The following is a 17,598-nucleotide window of genomic DNA, read 5'->3' as shown; positions in this document are numbered from 1 at the left end:
CAAATTGCTATCAATAATTTCAAAAACCCTTTCAATATAAGGTTAAACTTACCTAGACTCAAGAAAGCTAAGACTATTCTACATTATTAAATGTTAGTAGTATCTTGGCAAGATCAAACAGGCCTAAACACAAAGCTCAAGCAGTAAGCTATCAACAGCATTTTATATTTGATAGGAAGCTTTTATTTCCAAATACATATTAAAAATGTTTTATTGCTTAAAAGTCTACCAGCTAAGATTACCAACAAGAACATGAAAAAAGCACGAGCCCTTGCAACATGAATTAAAAGGAAATTCAGGAAAATTAGAAAGTTCCACTGAAAGTTAAGGTGAGCACAATTAAAGCATGTTGCTAGTTAATCGCTTAGGAGAACAAACTGCACACAGATCTACCTCTCTCTGGAGGCTCTTCCGCCTTGAACTCTGGTAGATTGAGGACAAAAAAAGTCATTAAATACATTTGGAAGGAGGCATCACTGGAAATAACTTCTATTTCTGCTATCAGTAGATACAGGAAAAATAACTGAAGGAAAAAATATCCTAAGGAATTTATTAAAACAGTAACAAAACTAACAAAAATGCCAACATAGGCAACGACTTCGACTAACCTAGAGAATCTGGTATTTGTATCTACTTACTTGTGATGAAGCTAAACCATCAGAACTTGTACTTGCAGGTGGCTCTCTCTTCACCTCAGGAGCAGTTTCTGGTACTCTTACTCGGACGTAGTTAATGAAGTGACGCATGTTAGAAACCAAATTACTGCCTGGAAACCAACTATCGTGGCAACGCTCTTGTCCACCTGCAGACTCCTAAAACAATTAAGAAAACTGTGGTATACTTTCTCTTATTCAATCTCTCGTATTAAAATGATCCCTGCTGCTTTTGAAACTGTATTACAGAGGCCATAATATCTCCATGAGATAGGAACAGTATGCTGAACATTATGTACCTCAAGAAAGCTAATATACCTTTTAAAAATGTTGATAACTGATGTGAGTCCTGTGAGGGCCACAGGGCTGATAAATACACAGGTCTCTGTATTTTATTTGAATATAGTCAAATACAGCCATTGGTGCTAGCTAGCAGAGGTAAAAGGAACTCCAGAGAGTAATCCTAAGCTGTATGACTGAAGTTTAATATAAAAAATCAGAACTATACAGAAGGCAATCTCTGGAAAAAAATGGGGCAAATTCTTAGTCAAAAAGCAGTGTTGATCAGTTAAAATACTACGGCAATAGAAGGGAATCTGGAAACACAAAAATAATGGCTCTTTATATTCAAATATCATTAAAAGTAGAGTTAAAATTCTGACTTATTCACACATTTTTGAAGATATAGAACTGTAGCAATAAAATGCTCAGTGATAAGGGTTTCAGGTGAAAATTTAGAGATTTTTAGACTTAATGATTTAAATGTTTTGTGCAATTTCTTGTACTAATTTACACAGTGGTAAAGATCTAATCAATCTGTGTTGTCAGTCTACCTATACAGAAACTGCTGAAACACATAACAAGAAACCATACTCTTTCCCACAACAGTGTGTTTTTCCTGTTTTTATTAGTTGTTCCCCGTATAAGTTAATAAAGATGCTTTATTCTAACTACTATGGTAAAATCTAATTTTCAAGAATACTGAATCATTCAAAAATACCTCTGTATTTTGAAGAAAATGATGGTATTTATTCTTACCTCTTCATCAGATTCTTGTTCAGGAGAATTTTCCAACCCCAGCTCAATCAAATATAAAACCATGCAAAGCACATGCTCTGATAAATTCTGATGATCCATTAATATCTAGGTAGGAAAAGACACACATCATAGAAGATTAAGGCTTTAGTACATCTAAACTTAAGAAAGAGTGTTCTGGATAATACATTTCGGACTCTTCAGTTTTTTGGATGTTTTTGTTTGTTTTAAATTTGATTAAAAATTATTTTGAGATTTTGAAAAAACCTAACCTTTGATAATCACCACAAAAGCAAAATTTGATTTTACGTCTTTCCAATCAAACAAACTTGTACCTTAAAGCTATTCCTAGTTCAAGCTGTGATTTACTTTAACAGCAGAGTGACAGGTACAGCTGCACAGACACCACTACTGGCAATTACGTGCAAAAAGCTGCTCCCAGCTTTCCCTCCCCTTTTCATGTCATCAGTCACCAAAGGCCTCACGAGGTCCTACTCCTATCAGTGATGGGAATACCATAAAGGTTAACATCAGTTTAGCTCATGAGCACCTTCACATAATCTTTTTTAGTTAAAAATAATAAAAGACCTTATCTTTAAATTAATAAATGCCCATATCTTTCTTCCAATACAGCTTTCAGTGCATTGAGAGGAAGAACCAGTACTGCTAAAATTAAAAACCAGGACAACTTTCCTCTTGAGAACAGTCTGAATTAAAGGAAAGAAAATGGCAAAAAAATGGAAGTTACCAAAAAAGTGGGTGAGAAAATATGTTTAAAATTTCATTGTAGACAGGCTACTATACAAATTAGTATTTTTAGCGTGTAACCTAGCAAAGTTTTAAATATGACTTGGTTTTGAATAGATGAATTTTCTAAGTAGATTAAGCCATTAGAAACATCAGAGAGACAAAGTTCTTAAAAAAAATATTGTTTGACAATATTGAAGTCACTAAAAAGTGACTGAGGAGCTGATTTAATCAAGCCCAAACAAATCTGAGACGATAGAGGTTATTTGATTCAAAAGAGGACTCAGTATTCCGTTAATATGAAGAGCACATGCAATTGTAGCAGTTGGAATCAAAAGTCATATTGACCAATGCTTCTGAAAAGTAACATCACCAAACATCGCTTACTGTTCTTCCACAAGAAGTCCCAAAAGCCAAGAGATATAATAAAGGCTGTCATGAATTGGCAAAATTTCACAAAGAGAACAGGCATTACTTAAGCCAACCTACAAAATCAACCACTATGTATTTTCCACCATCCATAAATCTGGTGGGAAAGTATTTGGTATTCCAGCTAAAACAGCAACCCAGTAATGGCTAAGATTCTCAAGATTTAAGTCCTTGAGGGTTCTTGATGGACTAAGAGAAAAAGAGGCCAAAGACACCCAAGCAAGACAGTAAAAGATGATGCATTCCTTCCCTATAGTCTCCATTTTTGTTCCATGTCAAAACATTATATGATCTTCTGTGCAGTCCCAAACTCTCCTTTCTTTCACCAGCTTTCCTGTAGTAGAACAGATCTTTTCTATTCAACAGAAATTTAACAGTGAAACAATAGATGAGTTTTAGGTAAGCTGGGAGCCCTTAGAACCGCACAAAAGGAAAAGTCTGCCCAGGAAAAACAGAACTCAAACAAAGCGATTTTTGTAGTCCCTCATCTGCCTCTGCAGCATGCTGCTTTGAAAACACTTTCTAAGTACAGATTCAAAGTCCATTTTCTGATGAATGAACTCTTCAAAAATCCTTGCTTCTCTTGAAGACAGCAGCAAACCATCAAAGATAAAACCAAACTTAACTTAAAGACATCAATTAACCCTGAAAAACAGTTGCTATAACATTATCAAAAGCCAGAATATATTTGGGAAATGATGTTAGAAACAACTGCAGTTATGAGACTTATTTGACATTGAGAATTTAAAGCCATTAAAGTTGGGTAAATTTTTGAGCCACTGCAACCCCCTTAAAATTCTGCAATAGGAGCCAGAGGAGCTCTCAAGCCACTGTGCTTCCTGAAACCATAGTGGAAGAACAATCTGAAGGGCACCTCTGATAGTTAATACAGTGTTCCTCAAAGGAGAACAGGATCTTTCATCCACTTGATACTGACTTAGTGTGTGCATATATGTAACAACTGTTCATGAAATAATCTAACTGGTAAGAAAAAAACTCATACTAGACTTAAAAAAAAAACCAAAACCAAAAATATTATATAAAATGGAACCTGACTACTCCAAATAAACTTTAAAAAATCATGCTTCTAAGAACTTCAGTAAAAACTGTGGAAGTGAACCAATGCACTTAATGCAAATCATGACTGTACCTTGTAAAGAAGTGTGAAGAGCACAATGTGCAGAGTTTTACAGTGCAAAAGCTTTATAAGACCTCTGTAACTTGGGTGTAGTGGTGTTCTCTTCTTGTAAGGAGGCCATGGGTTTCCAGGGAATTTGCCACTTTGCTTTAAGCTGTTGAAACAAATGTTAAATGTTGAAACCACTGTTAAACACTGCAATAATGTATAAAACTGCCACTGGTACAGATAAACTTTGCTTTTGTGTCTAAGAGTAAACTAAATAAAAATTGATAAGACTTCTTCAAGTAAGTTGCAAACAATTTTTAAACAATATCTTTGGTTAAGTATTCTATCTGTGATGACATTTATTACTTGGTCTGTGGCCCTTCTGGTGTATTTTTAAACATTTATGGAAGAGTAACAGACTAAGATAACCCAAATTCTGATACTGCTTGTTACAGTCTATTTACTCAAGAACAAATCTGGGGCTTGAAAACACTGATGAAATGATTAGCATTATCAGGCAGTGAAAACAATAAAATTGTTGTGGAATGAGCAAGAGTATGACGTAGCATTTCTACAATGGATCCAACTTACAATGCTGTGTATCTGTCCATTGCAGACTGCACATCTCTGCGGTAAACTGTTCGAAGTATTACCATGACAGGGTCAAATTCCTTATCCCAAACTTCAGCTGTTGTTTGAAAGAAATTACATGTTAACATTCTCTTTAAAGACCTTACCACTTATTTTAGGTTCTCTCCTTAACTAGCTTTAATTATGTCACTTCTATTATATAATTTTTCCCAGCAAACTACAGCAATTTATAATAATTCTTACTAATAATACTTTCTATACTAATAATTACCACCCTTTATCAAACTAGAAAAACACTTTTTGCAAAATTTTGATTGGTTTCAAAAATAAAAAAATAACACTATATTAAGCGACCCCCAAAACATCATTTCTGTATGCAAGTTGTTTTGCTCTCTCATTTCCAAGTACTTGTGAGAAAAGGCTTACATTATTTTTCACTTCATACATGATGAGCACAAACCTCTTGAAAGTAGGAAGTGAAGACTGTGGAGCTGTTAGGAGGTGGATGATATTTTACTATTAAGTGTAGTGAACAAAATTGCTGCAACAACACAATTTCTTGTTCAGTATCAAAAATGGTCAAGCTTTGTATCAAATGATATTTGTGATTAATCCTTCACAAACATGCCTTTGTTTTATAACTAGTATCATGCATTATTTCAGCATTAAAATCTTAGTTACATCCATTTAATTTAGTAGCTGTAAAGCAACATCCAGAGTGGCTGTTTAGAGCAATCACAAACAGAAAAGTCTAAGCAGTCTATAAAAATATCCCATTTAATGGCCTTTTTTTTTTTTTTCTATTTACAAGTTATTAAAAACCAAAATTAAGTTCCAATCTAAAGCCAAATGAAGACATTAATTCTATGAATTGTTTTGAAGTGCTTAGCTCTCATAACACAAAAAAATGAAGGCAAGATTCAATGACCCCAAAACGAGGAAGAAACCCAGTGGATACAGAATTTTAGCTCCACCAGCAGGCATAACATTACACAAGTGCTTACAACATTCTTCAAAGTTTCCATAGGCAGAAATAAGCAGCTTTAGCACACTTCTGAGATTAATTTTCCCCAGGCAGGAAGGCAAGTGTCTATACTCACACCTAGTGGTCTATCCTCTATATATTAACCCCTGCTAAGGCTAACAGTTCTTCACAAATTCTCATAGACTGCTGAGGGAGAACACCTAGCAAAGTTTCCATTATGCATTAAATACAATCAAATTTAGCTTGTGAAAAAAATCCACATTTCTTCTGAACAGAATTTAGTATTGCAGTCTGAAACACACACCAAGCTTGTTTGGGCTGCTAATGCTTAATGAGAAAAAAGGACTGAGTGAGCCATACAGTGAATATTGGAAATGCACACACAGCTCATCTTCAGCACACAAATTTACAGTGTGTAGAAAGAACCTGGCTCTGGAAGTTGGTTTCTGTTGGTTTTGTTTTTTTAAATGATGGTTAATGGAAGCAAAATCTAGGGATCTGTGAACATAAAGTAGATTCCACCCCCTCAAATTTAGGGAAACAAGGGATTAGAGGATTAGAGGGAATTGATCTGATCATGACTTGCTTTAACTATGACAAGCCACAAACTACAATTCTTAAAAGTAAAGGGTTTGAGAACCTGTAGAATCTTACAGGAGAATATATACATTTAAGAGGGTAAAGAAAGCCATGTCAGCTTTTATTCCTGCAGAAGATTCTTCAGCTTTTATTACTTTAAGAAAAAGGGGATCTGTATAGTGTCCTAAATCACTTCATTGTTCAATGCCAGAGATGAGATACTTAAGACAGTTTACCTCTGGAAAAATAGTTTACCTAAGTTGAAAAAAAATACCCAAACTATATACAAAAAACTCCAAACACTGTAATCTAGCATTAGATTCCCTAAATATGAAGTGCTATAATTACAAACAGTATAATCCATCTCTTTTTCCTTTACATTGTGTTATGAAAATGACCAGCATGTAATGAACTCCAGAAACCAGAGAGGACATAAGGAAATGTAGTTTATGTAACATTAAAATTAAGTTATTTTAGATACAGGGGTGTTAAGCTGCCTAATTACAAATCAAAGAACCAAGATGAATCAAAACTCTGGTTTCACAAAATTATTTCTCTATTTGTTAGTTTGTATAAAAGAGCTTTATTGACACTTCAATCTCCCAGTACAAAACTGGCAAACAATTAAAAGTTATTACAATACTAGTACCTCCATTAACCACTATTCCCCCCCAAAAAATCCATGAAACCAAATGGTTTCAAAATTGCCAGACTCTAACCTTCCCAGTTCTCAAGGGAGTTATGTGGGGGAGGAAGGAGTTAATCTCTCTTCAGCTTTGCCATTAGCCTGAAGCACAGCCAGAGCACATGGAGCATTTCAGATTTCTACAGGCTTATCTGCTTAGTGACATGACACAGTAATGGAACACTGAGTTCTTAAATTATTTCTCTCCTTTGATATACCAGTGCTGTGTTGAGTCCAATTTAGATGACAAGCTGGTCAGGGAAAGAAACTTGTCATTTTTGCACTGTATGCATTGTAGAATTACAGAACAATATTCTATAATAAGTCTAGCCTGAACTTTTTTCTAGGCCCTCACTACGGACAGCAAAAAATGTTACAGGATACTAATACAGTTAAGCAACATAAAATGAAGAATTATGTATCATGGTATCTTTAACAGTCAAAAGGTAGAGAAGTTCAAAGAAAGTATCTTTGACATTTCACTAGTGCAAACAGTTCTAAACTCTACTAAATATACACCATATTTATTTAAATCAGAGGAATAATTAAGTACGCAGATCAGTAAAATACAAATGAGATAATTTCTTATTTCTATATTTTCCTTTGCTTTCTGAAGGTACCTGATTAGTATGAGAAGCTCATTTTCACTCAAGATCAAAACCAATTTATTTAAGACTACTGATAATCTTTAGCAATGCTCTTAGATAAGCAATGGACAATAATGAAAAAGACAAGTTTTGTGGGGTTTTGGTGGCTGTGGTAGGTTTGGCTTTTTCGTGGGGAGGATGGGGAGCAGTTTGCAACACTGGGTCGGGTAGGCTGGGTTTGCTTTTTGGGTTTTTTAAAGAAAAAAAAGCCTACTACAACAAAACCAAACAAACCCTTGGTAGGCATCTTACCAATGACTATGTTGCAAGAGAACGCTGATTACCATACCTTTAGGTGTGTACATTCCTTGTTGCATGGAACCTCCAGGTTCAAAAACAGGGGCTTTAAAGTCAGCAACTGCTGACAGGACTGATTCAAAGCTTAAACTTCCTGGAATAATACCACTTTTAGGATTAGGGTTTTCTGGAATGTAACGCTTACATTAAGGAAAGCAAAGTTAATTTAGTTGCAGGACACAGAATTTCCCTCCCCTCTTGATATTTTCCATCAGTCATTTCAGACCACATCTCAGCAGTGCTCTGGGCTTACCACAAGAGGTCTGTATGCTCCAGCTGCTAAGAACAGTAACTGTTACTGAAGAGAATCTAAGCTCCCAGCTAGCAGGTTAAACTTTTTGTAAGACTTGCTACATATTTGGCTCAATCTGTTAGTACTTAATGAGACATAGAAACCACTGCCTGTAGGGCATATAAAGTTTCTGTGATCGTCTTTATTTACAAACACTTTGTCTCTTTGTCTCTCTTCATAGGGAGCATATTTTGCATTTACATCCAAGTGCAGAAAAAGCAAGCAAATAGTTCAGGATCCATAAACACAAGAAATAATTCTGCATCTCGGATTCCATAGTTCTCATTTTTTTTGTAGCAATACTTAACTGACCTACTGACATTACCCTAAAACACAAGCAGCACTTAGAAGTACGTAAATTTTTGCTCAGTGATTGCTTATATAAATTATTCACTTATTTTACATAAAGTCATTCATTTAAGAGAATTGTTCTAAGTAATCACTTATTTTAAGTACTTGACTGAGTTACTAGAGCATATCATAATAATAATTCTTATTATGCATTTCTTAGTCTCAATCTCATCCTTTCCTATCTTCGTATTCATAATATTTTTGCTCATTGCCCATCCCTGGATTGCAAGCTCTTGTATGCAACCACAATAAGCTATTTAATTTGCCTACACAGCCCAAGAGTGATAGCAGGAAAACCTGCATATTTATAGTCAGCTGTCCAGGGACATGAACCCTATGCCTGTGCAGAAGGACTTCTTAGAGTTTGCTATTCTCTCCCCATAACACATGCACTTCACTCTAATGACAAAGCAACATGCAGGATTGCTATTATTTGCATTTTCAGCTGTTGATAGCAAAAGCCAATATAATGTAGAATGTCTGCTTTTTATATTGTCATCAACTTAGCAAAAATCAAAGGCTCAAATCCAGACAAATCTGATGCTTTGCTAAACTTTCTATAACTTCATTGGAAAAGACACATTTTGCCTCACACCTAAGAGACTTCTAAAGACCAGTACAGCATTTTGCATCAAAACTAATTTAAACTATTAAAAAGTATTGCATTTATTGTAAGAAAAACCAAAATTGGAGCCTTTGCTAGTAAGTACATACAGTATATACTCTGTGTGTATACATATAGTAAGTATATACAAACACACCTTCACACAGTTTTTTAATTATGTAACTTAAAAACACGTTCAAGCCTCACTACTACCCAGGCACCTGTCATTCTTATTCAGAGACATCAGTGAATATATTCCAAGGATATGAGATCCAATAATGAACTGTGTGTCCTGTCATTCATACACAGTTGGGCAACCATCTCTGCTCTGAGGATCTCGTCATCTGTCATTCCTAGAACAATGAAATGTAAAAAGCTGTTAAAACAGCACGATTTTAAGCCACACATTCAGTTTTCATTTGGCATTAAAAGCATGTCAAACATGATACAAATTAATATTAAGTAATGATACAGTGCCTTAAAAATACAGGGGGGAAAAAGGGGGGGCATGCAAATATTATGAAAGGCACAATCTCAATCAGAAAATACCAGCATAAACTCAAATTGCTGTCTTTCTGGAAAAGATACAGAATCTACATGTCATCACCTACACAAATCACCCACTTCCATTAAAGCCATTTTTCTCCATTTTTATGTATGGTATCTATTTCTATTTCATAAGGGACTAAAATACATTAACTGGCAAAGATGAAATCAAGTATTGAATGCTTTAAGTTACTATATGGTTAAACAGCTTTAAGGCACCTACTAAGTGCTGAATACAAATGAAGGGGTAATAATGTTATTTACATACAGATACTCCTAAAGTAGTGACTCTTACCTAAGTGTAAACGAAGACTTAACAAAAGGACCAAAAATGTTAAGGCTCCTTCCAGCATGGACCTTTCATGCTCTGAGTCAAGAACTGTATTTTGATGCTGTGAAGCCATCGTTAACAGATCTACCACCTTAAATCTACACAGCAAACAGGAAAGTCAGAAACAACGGTTAAACATTCTCCAACTTTAAAACACCAATGTGAAACGAAGTGATAAGCTCAGGATACCACTCACAACAGCCTAAAATGAAATACAAAAGCCCAAATGAAAATCCAAAGTACAAACAAACATACATGAAAACCCTCTTCTTTTTGAATTTCAGTTTTTATTTAACTATCGATGGAATGTGCTATAGTGATATTCGCTCCACATGAAAACACCTTATATTGATCAACATATTAAAACTAATGCATACTAATTGGTGTTCAAACCCTGATTTTTTTTTCCAGAAAAGTAAACATTCTGTGTCTCTTACCACTTCTTCAGGATAGAATATCCTAGCGTATGAACATGTACGAAATTTAAAAAACCCTAAAGATGCTCAGAAAACAAATATCTCCACTGTAAATCAAAAGCCAATGCTGTTTAAAATCAAGAGATACCTGTTTCAGTAGAGGCCTTAGGTGTTAGTTTTGGCTAGGCAGAGTTGTACCACTGAAGATATGTATCAGATATGCAATTTTTCTGTTACACGCTATAAATTAGCACAACAGCCAGCACAACATTGAACAAGAGCATTCATCTTTTCGTCCTACCTTTCAAAAACAGATGAAATAAAATAATCTGGGTCCAGTCTAGAGGCACAGACCTGTAGAAAGATAGTAAATTAATTCTATTAAATTAACTCTATTCACTAGTTTGTAGGTAAATAATATTAGCTTGGCTTCTCAGAAAACATAACTTACTTGCAGCAGATAAATGTCAGGATCAATCATTGAATTGCAGAAATGAGACTGCACGTAAGTCATGGCCTGTCCTTTAATTTGTAGACCATTTCTAACCCACATATTGCTGTGAATTTCAGAAAGACTTGCCTGTTCAGGGAACATAAAAAGTTATAAACATTTCAGGGATGTTCAGCTACTCAGTTCAATGTTAGCAGATCATCAGTATGTTATCAAAGAAAGATAGAAATCATGTAACAGTTTGAATTGGAAGGGACCCTGAAGATTTCCAACCCTTATGCCATGGTCAAGGACACTTCCCAGGTGCTTAAAGCCAGCTTGCTTAAAGCCCTGTTCACCCTGGTCTTGAACACTTCCAGGAATGAGGTATCCTTGACTTTTCTGGGCAGCCTGTTCCAGTGTCTCACCACCTTCACAGCAAAGAATGTCTTTGTGATATCTCATCTAAACTACTCTCTTTCAGCTTAAAGCTATTGCCCCTTGTCCTGTCACTACATGTCATTGTAAGAAGTCCCCCTGGGGCTTTCTTGGAGAGTCACGAATAGTTTTGGTGGGAAGGGGCCTTTAAAGGTCATCTTGTCATATCCCCCTACAATGATCAGAGGCATCTTCAATGAGGTCAGGTTGTTCAGAGCCCCATCCAATCTAACCTGGGATGTTCCCATCTACCACTTCCATGGACAACCTGCTCCAGCGTCGTACCACCCTCATAGCAAAAAAGGTACTACAGGTAATCTAAACCAACCCTACTTCAGTTTAAACCCACCAACCTTGTTCTATTGCAACAGGCTCTGCTAAAAAGTTTGCCCCAGCTCTCCTGTAGGCCCCTGTAGAAGGGTACTCTAAGGTCTCCCCAGAGCCTTCTTTTCTCCAGGGTGAATGACAATTCTCTCAGTCTGCCTTCATAACAGAGGTGCTCCAGCCCTCTCATCATTTTATTCACTATCATTACACATATACATGCATACATACCACAACTTTATAGACATTTTTATACTAATTTACTTCTAGAGAGTAAGAGATAAAAAGAACCACTGCAAGTTTATGAAACAGATATCATACTTTCAGATAAGAGCATATTTCAGACAACAAAAGTAATCAAAGAAAAATGATATGATTTATACATGTAGTTATTCCTTAAAATCTTGAAACTAACTCAAAATGAAGGCATTGTGGTACCAAAATGAACCAAAACTTAAGGCATCACGATTAAAAAGGGATTAGATATAAAAAAAGTGATTACAAATACTATTCACTGCCACTTATGCACAAGTAAGTCCAAATTTGCAAATAAAAATGTTGTGCATCCATTCTGGAACTCACTCTCAATTTAAAATATAAAATTTCCAGATTTGGGTTTCTTGTCAACCTGCACTCCATTCTGTTCACATTACAATTCTATGTTTTCAGAGGACTGGTTCATCCTACCATTTTTGAAGAGCTATAGTGAATACCATTATTATGTGCTTCTCAGAGTATGATAACTAATGCCCCACTTTTAATTTTGGAAATAGGAAGGGGAAAAAATATATCCTAACTACTTAGTATATTTTAGTTATTATTGTCACATACAGCTTATTTTTACATTCCACAATTAAGACATCCTGTTGTTAAGTTAGAAGTCTGCCCGTACCTGAATCTGAAGTGGGTGAATCATGAGTTTCATCAGCATCTCCTGATCTGGGAGGATAGTATCCAGATCTAGTTCTTGGCATTTAACAGCCTAGAAACAAATGCAAGCATATGCTGTATTGAATCATTACATTCAACAGGGAATTTCCATCTTCTGTGAAACTACAACATGTACTTACCTTACTTAAAAACATGGCAAAGTAACGGTGCAGTGGCAAATGAAAAGTAACTTGGTTAGGTGCTGGCTGAAAGTAAAATAAAGGTATTTAATATCATATATTGAAAAAAACAAACATACAGGTATCTTTGGCACAAGCACCAAGGACAGTATTTTATACGTCTTCATTTGATAGACTTACTTTCCACTAACACAGCAGTACTTCATTCCCCTGTCTTTCTGATTATTCAGAAGTTTCCCTCAGACAGGGAAAGTATTGCTTTTAAAACTCACAGCTTAAGCTTGCACCAGCAAATCTAAATCACTAAGACTACAGAAAAAAAGGGTCCTAGGACATAACATTTTAAGTATTAACTATAAACTCTAATTTCAGCAAGGCAATCCTTTTTTGATCGCTAGTTACTTAAATTAAGGAGAGGGGGCTGGATGTAGGGAGTGTATCACCTTTTAAATTTAATCAGATTTTCACAGTGCTTTGCTTAAATTCACTAAGGATATTTACCTCATCTACAAAGTTGATAGCATCAAACCAGTCTTGAAGTGCTTCAAGGCAATATCTGACAACATTGCGCGTGTATTCTTGTGTTTCCTGCAGTTAAGAGAAACCAGCACACTTATATGAGCCAAAACAGCCTTAAGTGCCATTGTTTTCTACTACAAATAAATACAATTATTTGAAGAATATTTTTACAGTACACAGAATCTTAGAGGTCAGAAAAGACCTCTAAGATCATTGACTGAACAATATGATATCAACTAAACCACAGCACTAAGTGCCAGGTCCAGTTGTTTCTTGAGCACTTTCAGGGATTGGGACTCCACTCCACTACTCCTGGACAGCCCATTCCAATGCTTAACCACTCTTTTCATGAAGAAATTCTTCCTGTTGCCCAACCTGAATCTCCTCTGCTGCAGCCTGATGCCATTTTCTCTTGTCCTGCTGCTGGTTACCTGTCAGAAGAGGCAAACTCTCGCCTGGCTACACCCTCCTTACAGGGAGTTAAAAGAATGGTAAGGTCACCCCTGAGCCTTCTCTTCTCCAGGCTGAACAACCCCAGCTCCCTCAGCTGCTCCTCATAGGACTCACTCTCTAGGTGGCCCCAGTGCCTAGTGTTCTTTAATTTATCCATTTACTTTTACCCATAATTTAGAGCTGTAAGCATAAAAGAAAGTCTTTCCATGTAACCAAAAAGAATAGCTAATGGCCTACAAGTTCTATCTACTTAAAAGGTCCTTACAGTTGGCTAACACAAAACACCCTAACTGATATGATACCACAACACTGCATAGATTGCAATGGTAAGCAAACCTTGTTATGATTGTATGATATAACTGTGTAACAATGTCATAAAACTACACTATATTTCAGGTTAAATCATGTTTCAGGACTAGAGGTGTACATTGCCTTTCAGGAGAGAAGCAGTCATGTGCAAGAAGAAGCAGCAGAAAAGAAGCTAAACCAAATTGCTCCGTGATCAGCAGAACTTGCAAAGCCTCTTTTCTTAACAGATTTTTCCTTTAATTTTCACTTCACCCTAAACACAGACTCCAGATTTGCCTCACACTCTCAGGATATTCAATGACACACTTCTCATGCAAAAGGCAGCAGTGCTCAGGCCAGCCAAAAGTTGTGCAAGTGGCAACTATTTCAATCAGGCCCCTTTTCTCACCAGGAAATACAACAGCCACATTCCCATCCTGTTGCTCCACACTCTATGAAGGACAGGCTCTGCTGGCTTTCCCTGTCCTGTGAGACATGAGCTTCCAACCCACCAGGTTTCACTAAGTACAACAACTAAGCTATGAAATTTCTTTAGCACTTTCAGATTTATTGATAATGACCAAAAAGCTCAAACATGTGGCTGAAGACATGACTGACAAGACAACTGATGGAGGAACATGGCCTTGAAAAAAAAGACCATCCCATCCCTAAGCAAATATTAAAACAACACTTCAAACAGCCAGAAGCTGTAATTTGGTTTTCAAAACCAATGTAGACTCGTAAATTGACAAATTCATAATGTATCAGTGTAATTTACATCACAAAAAGGCTTTTACAACTGCCTGATTCAAACTGTTTTAAAAATCACATGGACTGCTTGCACAGTTTCTCAGTGTGCAGTTCAATCCAGTCAGTACTGTCTCACTGACACTATTAATTATCTTAATGAGCTAATTTGGAATACAAATATTTATTTCACAGAAAAACAGTAAAAAGTATTTTTCATATGTTAGTATTCCTAAAAGCTAATGGATTCTATTTTTGCTGTAACTTAATATATTAATTTACAGTCTAGCAAATAGCAACAAGTCTTTGCTCTGGTTTGGAGACCATTTGATGTCAGAACTGAAGAGGTTTTCACCTCAAATTGACAGGAGAACCACACAAACCTGTAAATTACTCCATCTCCCATCCTAATGAAGTGTCTATTCACAGGCACAGCCAACATTAGAATCACATTAGGATGACTTAGGTATCTCCATTCCCACTGAACAAAGGCAGAATGACTCAGAGACATTTATCAAGTTCTTCATTAGATTAGATGTTATTCCATATGTACAGTCTTATGAAATGACTGCACACATCCTGAACTTGTAGTCCCAGTACTGGAGACAATAAATTATGTACAGGCATGAATTCTACACTCACTATACACAGAGTCCGAGTTGCTTGGAGTTTTATGTTATTTAAAAAGACAAAGACAGCCAAACCAAAGTCTTTCCAAACACAAAAGACAGTCATTTCAAGTTTGAGAATTCCAGAATAAGTCATGAATAAAACCAAGAATCACGACAGGGAAATGTTAGTCTTACCCTAACTTTGCAGTGTGACAGCAGACCCCACATTGGCTGGGCACAGGCTTCCAGCTCAGCAGCAAAGGCAGCATAGTATGTCTGCGATTCAAACTCCACATGCTCATTTAACTCCCGTTTATTTAAATTCATACCTTCAAAGATTTAAGCAGAGTTATACAACCCAAGATTTAACTAGGGATAAATGGAATGCAGTCTTTTCAGTATTATGCATTTACACACGTGTAAAAACAACTCCATAAAGTGTAAGAATGTATTTTACCTAGTGGAAGAATATTTGATAAAATAAAGTTTGAACAGAAATATACCAGAAAAGATAAAAGACTGGCCCATAACTGCAGTCCTTGCTGTTCAGGGGACATGAACTTCTACTTTGAATTTTACTCAGTCAATTTGAACATCTGAATGCTGGTTGTCTTTCTAAGCAAAACATTTAGCAGCATTGAGATACACGGTCTTAAAATATTTTTTTATATAATCAAAAGAGTTTTATTTACAGCAACACTTTGGAAAAAGATCCAGATTTATGAGATTAATTTCCTGTATATTTAAATTTAGAACTTCACCAGTAAAATAGTTTGGTTTACTGCTGTGATCTGTACTTTAAGTGCAACTTCAGAATTCTTGCACCATAGATCTCAGTCGACTAAGTGTGATGTGACTGCTCTTCAACTGCTTCACACAAGAAAAAGATCCATTAGATGATTTTTGTAATCTGTTTTCTAGAATATACTGTTCTCTTCAAGAAGTACAATCCTGGGGGAATACTAATAGATTAAATATATACATACAGCACTGTAGGGATTTTGCTACAGTGAACACTATCTGTCTTAACATCCTTGTATTAGTACTGATTATAAAAGTCACATACCTTGAAAAAATGATACAAAATTCATCCATGTTACCAAAAGACCATGATCTTCCAAAAATTTCTTTGCCACACTTTGGTGTGAAAGTATGTTTATAAAATCACTAACCAGGGGCCAGTAAGTATTATTCTTCAGTAGTGCTTCCCCACAATTCACCACAACATGTAAACTATTCTCTTCATCTAGATTTAAAAAAGAAAAAAACCAAAACGAGAAGACAAATTAATTTCTTTCATTTATTAATAAAGTTACAAAAGAATGCAAAAATACCCATTAGGATTTACTGTAATGCTGGGGTCAGACACACACATAGAAAATTGCAGAAAACTAAAATGGTTCTTTCATGGTACCTGAGCCTGTTTTTTCATCATGGACTGACCTACACAGATCCCACTTAGCAAGAGTCACTTAAACTTTGAACAGTATCACAACCTCTGGAAAGTAGCACATTAGGAAAACCATCACAGCTATGGCTCTTCCAATATTTTTAATTATAGAAAACCAAACAATACAATTCATATTACAAACACCTGAATTCTACTTTGAATTTGACATAATTCCAGTGAGCAAGGTACCTTACAGCATTCAAGCAGAAATCTGGTGATCAAAACCTACACTGGCATGCTGAGTCTGAAAAAAGCAGAGCAAAGCATTTCCACTCTGAATTTGGGACAGAGAGAGGGTTTATGCAGCCTGCCCAAGACTGGGGCAGGAGAAGGTTTCTAGAAGAGGAGGATAAGAAATTGAAAGGGGGGGGGGGGGGGGGGGGGGTTGTTGGTGTGTTTCTTTCCCTCCCACCCCAAATCACAGAAGTTCATCCTCTACGTCTGTCAAATAAATCTCTTTGTTTCCTTTTCAGAAGAAAGACTCCTGGAAAGATCAGAAGGGAAACAAAATTGGCTCTGGATTCACAATCTAAGTGAAACAACTTTCAGTACCCATGTCAGTTAATATTCTATTTCAACAGAAAGAAGAACAGAAAAACACTTATTAGGAGACTCCAGTCTCTGGATGATGAGGTAAACTTGTATGTAGAGTGGTTCTCTTTGGCCTGTCCAAGAACAGGGTAACATCTCTGACTGAATCTGCTGAAGGATTTTGCCAAGGACCAACAATTACATCTATCACCCAAAGTTACTTCTAATGGACACTGGCCTTGCCTCTTATTAAGAGTACTCTACAAGCTAGGGTTAATGCAAAGCCACTTAGAGATTTTCAAAGGATAAAGCATTACCAAAACGTTTTCCTTGAGGCTATAAATAAAATCCTTTTCCCACCTAAAGTTCACTATGAGGAAAGTGCTGATAGAGAGGGAAAAATTCTCTAAGAACACATGGACA

General features: G+C 36.0%; 1 protein-coding gene across 4 annotated transcripts in view; it reads right to left on the bottom strand.

Annotated features, from left to right (window-relative positions):
• Window positions 1-17,598, bottom strand: part of UBR3 (ubiquitin protein ligase E3 component n-recognin 3) — a 98,119-nt gene that overhangs the window by 53,662 nt on the left and 26,859 nt on the right. For 2 of the 4 annotated variants that reach the window (XM_059853047.1, XM_059853048.1), the window contains exons 9-23: window positions 16,261-16,440; window positions 15,390-15,523; window positions 13,078-13,164; window positions 12,577-12,642; window positions 12,399-12,488; window positions 10,766-10,894; window positions 10,616-10,668; window positions 9,863-9,996; window positions 9,290-9,374; window positions 7,767-7,909; window positions 4,582-4,678; window positions 4,015-4,156; window positions 1,692-1,796; window positions 639-812; window positions 394-423 (exon numbers count right to left, since the gene is read on the bottom strand). In XM_059853047.1, coding sequence (XP_059709030.1) covers window positions 394-423; window positions 639-812; window positions 1,692-1,796; window positions 4,015-4,156; window positions 4,582-4,678; window positions 7,767-7,909; window positions 9,290-9,374; window positions 9,863-9,996; window positions 10,616-10,668; window positions 10,766-10,894; window positions 12,399-12,488; window positions 12,577-12,642; window positions 13,078-13,164; window positions 15,390-15,523; window positions 16,261-16,440 — 1,649 coding nt within the window. The remainder of the gene's footprint in view (window positions 1-393; window positions 424-638; window positions 813-1,691; window positions 1,797-4,014; window positions 4,157-4,581; window positions 4,679-7,766; window positions 7,910-9,289; window positions 9,375-9,862; window positions 9,997-10,615; window positions 10,669-10,765; window positions 10,895-12,398; window positions 12,489-12,576; window positions 12,643-13,077; window positions 13,165-15,389; window positions 15,524-16,260; window positions 16,441-17,598) is intronic. The other 2 variants (XM_059853049.1, XM_059853050.1) reach the window with 1 other exon arrangement.

The sequence above is a fragment of the Haemorhous mexicanus genome, chromosome 8 (genome assembly GCF_027477595.1).
Source record: "Haemorhous mexicanus isolate bHaeMex1 chromosome 8, bHaeMex1.pri, whole genome shotgun sequence".
In the NCBI taxonomy this organism is placed as follows: Eukaryota; Metazoa; Chordata; class Aves; order Passeriformes; family Fringillidae; genus Haemorhous; species Haemorhous mexicanus.
This window is presented reverse-complemented; position numbering and strand designations above follow the sequence as displayed.